At 48.3% G+C, this 7,741-nt stretch overlaps 1 protein-coding gene across 1 annotated transcript in view; it reads right to left on the reverse strand.

Annotated features, from left to right (window-relative positions):
- The window catches only part of LOC144671832 (uncharacterized), an 8,262-nt gene extending 7,937 nt beyond the window's left edge, over positions 1-325 (reverse strand). Inside the window, exon 1 of the mRNA XM_078533886.1 lies at positions 34-325. Coding sequence (XP_078390012.1) covers positions 34-184 — 151 coding nt within the window. The 5' untranslated portion in view covers positions 185-325. The remainder of the gene's footprint in view (positions 1-33) is intronic.
- Between the last annotated feature and the right edge of the window lie 7,416 nt (positions 326-7,741).

Below are 7,741 nucleotides of genomic sequence, written 5' to 3' on the forward strand. Positions count from 1 at the left end.
AGTAAATGTCGTGAAGGTGAATAATAGACTTACCTTTACGGTCAAGGAAGTTCAGAAGGTTCTTCACCCATTTCTCTTTGGGATTGGCACAGTAGGATTCCAATTTTTTCCCACGAAATCTAGAACATTGCCAAATGAACAGGTCAAAAAAACGTAAGATCGAAAGGAGCCGGAATGGGTACATCTGGCCCCCTCGGGACTGTATGGTGTTTGGCTCTGGACACCGCACTGTGGGAAGGATGTGAAGGAACCGGAGAGGGTGCAGAATAGATTCGCGGGAATGGGTCCCAGGGACGAGGAACTTCAGTGGCTGTAGAAAGATTGGAGAGGCTGGGGCTGTTCTCCTTGGAGAAGAGGAGGTTGAGAGGGGATTTTGATAGAGGGGTTCAAAATCACGAGGGGTCTGGACAGAGCAGACAGGGAGAAGCTGTTCCCATTGGTGGAAGGGTCCAGAACAAGAGGGGATGCAGGTTTAAGGCAATTGGCTAAAGGACGACAGACAACGTGAGGAGAAACTGTTTCACGCAGCGAGTGGTTAGGATCTGGAATGCGCCACCTGAGAGCGTGTCGGAGGCAGGTTCGATCGTGGCTTTCGAAAGGGGGTTGGATAAGCACCTGAGGGATTAAAAAAAGCAGGGCTACAGGGGAGGGGGCAGGGAAGTGGGACTCGGAGGGCAAGCACAGCCCTAACGGGCTGAATGGCCTCCTTCTGTTCTGCAACCCTTCTATGATTCCCAATGGAACGCTCAATATTCCCTGGTGAGAGTGGTTGTCCCATAACTGAACTCTAATGGAATTGCAACAGTTTGTTCTCTATTTTGAATTAATTGTTTTGTCCCATTCAAAGACTTCAGCTGGACGAGTTGTATTCCCAGAGTTTGGGCCATTGTTTGAAAATTCCTTCCAGATGTTTGGAATTGGAAAGGCTTCAGACTTCTGGATGGGGACTGGCTAATAGATGTTTTGCCTGAGTCCCCTAGAGAAAACATTGGCTGCTGTTGGGCGAAGGCAGGGTTGGTATCTCGAGCGAGGGGACTTGACCTTAAAAATCAGGGCCAGGTCATTCAGGGGAGGAGTGAGACGTCTCTTCACACAGAGGGTTGTAAAACTCTCCCTCTCTCACAAGTAAAAGTGAAAACATCTTCCCATTGCCCGTCAGCACGCCATTCAGTCTTTCCTGCTCTTGTCCCACACTTCCTGATGTGTATAACTCCCTTAGTTCCAGTATCATTCCAGAGAACCTTTCTTTACATCTTCCCCTTTTTTATAACAGAGGCCGGGACTGTTCTCAGCTCTCCATGTGTGGTCTGACCATGGTTCAATAACCAGTTCAATAAGTCTACAGGCTGGCCATTCTTCACAAGAAATACTTTTTCAACTGCACTCATTCTCCGCCACCCTCTGCAAACTTCCCCTCCAGCCGTCCTTATGACCAAATCCCTCACTTCCTCCTCATTCCCAGAAAGCAGGTAATGCCCCAGACACCACCATCCCTGGGTATGTCTTGTCCCCAGCAGAGGTGGCAGCACAGTGGTATACAGTCGGGGCCAGGGGGAGTTGCCCTGGGAGTCCTCAACATCAACTACGGGCCCCATGAAGTCTCAGGGCATCAGGTCAACCATAGGCAAGGAAACCTCCTGCTGATTACCACGTACCGCCCTCCCTCAGCTGATGAATCAGTGCTCCTCCATGTTGAACACCACTTGGAGGAAGCACTGAGGGTGGCAGAGGTGCAGAATGTTCTCTGGGTGGGGGACTTCAATGCCCATCACCAAGAGTGGCTCGGTAGCACCACTACTGACCGAGCTGGCCGAGTCCTAAAGGACATAGCTGCTAGACTGGGTCTGCGGCAGGTGGAGAGAGAACCAACAAGAGGGAAAAACATACTTGACCTCATCCTCACCAACCTGCCTGCCGTAGATGCATCAGTCCATGGCAGTATCAGTAGGAGTGACCACCTCACGAGTCCCGCCTTCACATTGAGGATACCCTCCATCATGTTGTGTGGCACTACCACCATGTTAAATGGGATAGATTTCGAACAGATCTAGGAACTCAAGACTGGGCATCCATGAGGCGCTGTGGGCCATCAGCAGCAGCAGAATTGTACTTGAACACAATCTGTAACCTCATGGCCCAGCATATCCCCCACTCTACCATTATCATCAAGCCAGGGGATCAACCCTAGTTCAATGAAGAGTGTAGGAGGGCATGCCAGGAGCAGCACCAGGCATACTTAAAAATGAGGTGTCAACCTGGTGAAGCTATAACCCAGGACTACTTGCATGTCTAAGCAGCAAGTGATCGACAGAGCTAAGCAATCCCACAACCAACGGATCAGATCTAAACTCTGCAGTCCTGCCACATCCAGTTATGAATGGTGATGGACAATTAAACAACTCACTGGAGGAGGCTCCACAAATATCCCCATCCTCAATGATGAAGGAGCCCAGCACATCAGTGAAACAGATAAGGCTGAAGCATTTGCTACAATCTTCAGCCAGAAGTGCCAAGCGGATGATCCATCTCGGCCTCCTCCAGAGGTCCCCAGCATCAAAGATGCCAGTCTTCAGCCAAATCGATTCACTTCACATGGTATCAAGAAACAGCTGAAGGTACTGGATATTTCAAAGGCTATGGGCCCTGACAATATTCCGGCAATAGTACTGAAGACTTGTGCTCCAGAACTTGCCGTGCCCCTAGCCAAGCTGTTCCAGTACAGCTACAACACTGGCATCTACCCGGCTATGTGGAAAATTGCCCAGGTATGTCCTGTACACAAAAAGCAGGACAAATCCAACCCAGCCAATTACCGCCCCATCAGTCTACTCTCGATCATCAGTAAAGTAATGGAAGGGGTCATCAATAGTTCTGTCAAGTGGCACTTGCTTAGCAATAACCTGCTCATTGATGCCCAGTTTGGGCTCTGCCAGGGCCACTCAACTCCTGACCTCATTACAGCCTTGGTTCAAACATGGACAAAAGAGCTGAACTCCCGAGGTGAGGTGAGTGTAACTGTCCTTTACATCATGGGCACATTAACTGAGTGTGGCATCAAGGAGCCCTAGCAAAACTGGAGCCATTGGGAATCGGGGGAAAACTCTCCGCTGGTTGGAGCCATACCGAACACAAAGGAAGATGGTTGTGGTTGTTGGAGGTCAGTCATCTCAGCTCCAGGACATCACTGCAGGAGTTCCTCAGGGTAGTGTCCTCGGCCCAACCATCTTCAGCTGCTTCATCAATGACCTTCTTTCCATCATAAGGTCAGAAGTTGGGATGTTCACTGATGATTGCACAATGTTCAGCACCATTCGCGGCTCCTCAGATACTGAAGCAGTCCATGTCCAAATGCAGCAAGACCTGGACAATATTCAGGCTTGGGCTGACAAGTGGCAAGTAACATTCGCATCACACAAATGTCAAGCAATGAACATCTCCAACAAGAGAGAATCCAACCATTGCCTCCTGACGTTCAATGGCATTAACATCACTGAATCCCTCACTATCAACATCCTGGGGGTTACCATTGACCAGAAACTGAACTGGACTAGCCATATAAATATTGTAGCTACAAGGGCAAGTCAGAGGCTAGGAATCCTGCAATGAGTAACTCACCTCCTGACTCCCCAAAGCCTGTCCACCATCTACAAGGCACAAGTCAGGAGTGTGATGGGATACTCTCCATTTGCCTGGATGAGTGTGGCTCCAGCAACACTCAAGAAGCTCGACACCATCCAGGGCAAAGCAGCCCCGCTTGATTGACACCCCATCCACAAACATTCACTCCCTCCACCACCGACGCACAGTAGCAGCAGAGTGTGTACCATCTACAAGATGCACTGCAGCAACTCACCAAAGCTCCTTAGACTGCACCTTCCAAACCCGTGATCTCTGCCACCTAGGACAAGGGCAGCAGACACATGGGGAACACCACCACCTGGAAGTTCCTCTCCAAGTCACTCACCATCCTGACTTGGAAATGTATCAGCCGTTCCTTCACTGTCGCTGGGTCAAAATCCTGGAACTCCCTCCCTAACAGCACAGTGGGTGTACCTACACCGCATGGACTGCAGCAGTTCAAGAAGGCAGCTCATCATCACCTTCTCAAGGGCAATAAATGCTGGCTCAGCCAGCGAAGCCCACATCCTGTGAATGAATCCAGTTGAGGTTGAAGTGTTTTATAAACATTTGTCATGACTTCCTTGTTTTTGTACTCTCTGCCTCTATTTATAAAGCCCAGGAATCCCTCTGCCTGTTTAACCATTTCCTCAATATTCCCTGCCCAGGAGTGCAGAGCTTAGACCTTCATCAGTTTGTCAACATATACCCCCAGGTCCTTCTGCTCCTGCATCCCCTTTAGAATTGTACCCTTTGTTTTACATTGTCTCTCTGTGTTCTGCTAACCAAAATATATCACTTCACACTTCTCTACGTTAAATTTCATTTGCCACTTGTCCAAAAGCCTGTCTCTGTTCTCTTGAAGACTTCCTCATTTCTGAGTCTTGTGTCTGTGGTGTTCAATATTTCAATTGTTCTGTGTTTGATTATGTGAACCTGATTACTATCGATGCTCACTGCACTTGATTGGTTAAGCCTGGGCGTGGACTCGGAGAAAATGAAGAAAAACTGCAGGAGGATCTAGAATCTTGAGCTAGAAGCATGGAGCAGACATCTTAAAGCACTGTGAATGAAATCTGTTACACATATAGAAACTAGCGTCATCTCTGCATAGATCCAAGAGATATCAAACATACATTGGCCGAACAGGTTCAGTGGGCCATATGGCCGACCCCTGCTCCTAAATTTCTATTCTTTTGTTGCTGTACACCAGGAACGTGATGGAATACTTTCCATTTGCCTGGATGAGTGTCCGGCTCCATTGACACACAAGCAGCTCGACACCATCCAGGGCAAAGCACCCCATCAACCATTTGAAATATTCACTCCCTCCGCCACCAACACGCAGTATTCACTATCTACAAGATGCACTACAGCCACTCACCAAGGGTCCTTTGACAGCACCTTCCAAACCCACAAGCTCCACCACCTAAGAAGGGCAAGGGTAGCGGACGCATGGGAGCACCTGTACCTGCAAGTTCCACATACCATCCTGAGCTGGATTGACACCCTGCACTGTCGCTGGCTCAAATAAATCCTGGAACCACCCCCCGCCTCCCTAACAGCACTGTGGGTGACTGCAGCGGGTCAAGAAGGCAGCTCACCACCACCTTCTCATAAGGGGCAATAAGGGTTGGGCAATGCTGACATTCCACAAAAGAATTTTTTTAAAAAATTATGTCCCCTCAGTTTGGATCTCTCATTGTCTAATTATCTACTTAACATCGATCTGTATCATTATCCATAATACATTAACTATCTGACATGCAACAAAACACACTTCAGAGGCATTTCTGTGTCCGCAGTTATGATGAATGGTGGCTATGTAAACACGTCACATTGGGGCGGAGTCCATGACAAAATAGACTACCCGATTTCCATGTCTGCTTTTGGAAAAAGAGACCGTGAGGAACTGTTTTCACTGGCAGGAGAGGTCGGTCACCAGAGGGATACAGATTAAGACAACCTGGCAAAAGAACCAGAAGGGTGGATGTATTTTACGCAGGGAGTTGTTGTGGCCGGGAATGTGCTGTCTCAAAGCATGGTGGAAGGAGGTTCAAATAGCAGAATTGGATATAAAAACTTAGGAAATCGGCAGCACCTTTCGAACCCACAATCACTACCACCTGGAAGGACAAGGGCAGCAGACACATGGGGAACACCACCCACCTAGAAGTTCCCCTCCAAGTCACTCACCATCCTGACTTGGAAATATATCGGCCGTTCCTTCACTGTCGCTGGGTCAAAATCCTGGAACTCCCTCCCTAACAGCACAGTGGGTGTCCCTACACCACAGGGACTGCAGCGGCTCACCACCACCTTCTCAAGGGGCAATTAGGGATGGGCAATAAATGCTGGGCCCAGCCAGTGACGCCCACATCCCCGTGAAAGGATGAAAAAAACAAATCAGATTAGGCCGCTCAGCCCCCATTCGAGCCTGTTCCACCATTCAATAAGATCATGGCTGATCTGATTGTGGCCTCAACTCCAACTTCCCTGCCTGCACCAGCCCCCCCATAACCCTCGACTCCCTTTGTCAATCAAAAACCCTGTCTAACGCAGCCTCGAGGATAATCAGTGACCCGGCCTCCACTGTCCGGGGAAGAGAATCCCACAGCTTGAAACCGGAGAAGGGGAACGTTTGCTGGGCTCTGGGGTTACGGGGAAGAGGATGAGAATGGGAATGAACGGGATAGCTCTTTCACAGAGCCAGCACGGCATCGATGGGCTGAATGGCCTCTGGCTGTGCTTACAAGAGTCCAGATTCTAACCTCGAATGGGTTCCTGACTCCCCTGCCTATCCTCAGCACCCCTGTGTTGGCCCTGAGGTGCTCCATGGTACTAATTATCCCCCTCTCTGAGTAATCTCTGGTAGTAATTATCCCCCTCTCTGAGTAATCTCTGGTACTAATTATCCCCCTCTCTGAATAATCTCTGGTAGTAATTATCCCCCTCTCTGAGTAATCTCTGGTAGTAATTATCCCCCTCTCTGACTAATCTCTGGTACTAATTATCCCCCTCTCTGAGTAATCTCTGGTAGTAATTATCCCCCTCTCTGAGTAATCTCTGGTACTAATTATCCCCCTCTCTGAGTAATCTCTGGTAGTAATTACCCCCCTCTCTGAGTAATCTCTGGTACTAATTATCCCCCTCTCTGAGTAATCTCTGGTAGTAATTACCCCCCTCTCTGAGTAATCTCTGGTAGTAATTATCCCCCTCTCTGAGTAATCTCTGGTAGTAATTACCCCCCTCTCTGAGTAATCTCTGGTAGTAATTATCCCCCTCTCTGAGTAATCTCTGGTAGTAATTATCCCCCTCTCTGAGTAATCTCTGGTAGTAATTATCCCCCTCTCTGAGTAATCTCTGGTAGTAATTATCCCCCTCTCTGAGTAATCTCTGGTAGTAATTATCCCCCTCTCTGAGTAATCTCTGGTAGTAATTATCCCCCTCTCTGAGTAATCTCTGGTAGTAATTATCCCCCTCTCTGAGTAATCTCTGGTAGTAATTATCCCCCTCTCTGAGTAATCTCTGGTAGTAATTACCCCCCTCTCTGAGTAATCTCTGGTAGTAATTATCCCCCTCTCTGAGTAATCTCTGGTAGTAATTATCCCCCTCTCTGAGTAATCTCTGGTAGTAATTATCCCCCTCTCTGAGTAATCTCTGGTAGTAATTACCCCCCCTCTCTGAGTAATCTCTGGTAGTAATTATCCCCCTCTCTGAATAATCTCTGGTAGTAATTATCCCCCTCTCTGAGTAATCTCTGGTAGTAATTATCCCCCTCTCTGAGTAATCTCTGGTACTAATTATCCCCCTCTCTGAGTAATCTCTGGTAGTAATTATCCCCCTCTCTGAGTAACCTCTGGTAGTAATTATCCCCCTCTCTGACTAATCTCTGGTAGTAATTATCTCCCTCTCTGAGTAATCTCTGGTAGTAATTATCCCCCTCTCTGAGTAATCTCTGGTAGTAATTATCCCCCTCTCTGAGTAATCTCTGGTAGTAATTATCCCCCTCTCTGAGTAATCTCTGGTAGTAATTATCCCCCTCTCTGAGTAATCTCTGGTAGTAATTATCCCCCTCTCTGAGTAACCTCTGGTAGTTTTGGCAATGGAAGCACTCACCTTA

The sequence above is a fragment of the Cetorhinus maximus genome, chromosome 34 (genome assembly GCF_964194155.1).
Source record: "Cetorhinus maximus chromosome 34, sCetMax3.hap1.1, whole genome shotgun sequence".
Lineage (NCBI taxonomy): Eukaryota > Metazoa > Chordata > Chondrichthyes > Lamniformes > Cetorhinidae > Cetorhinus > Cetorhinus maximus.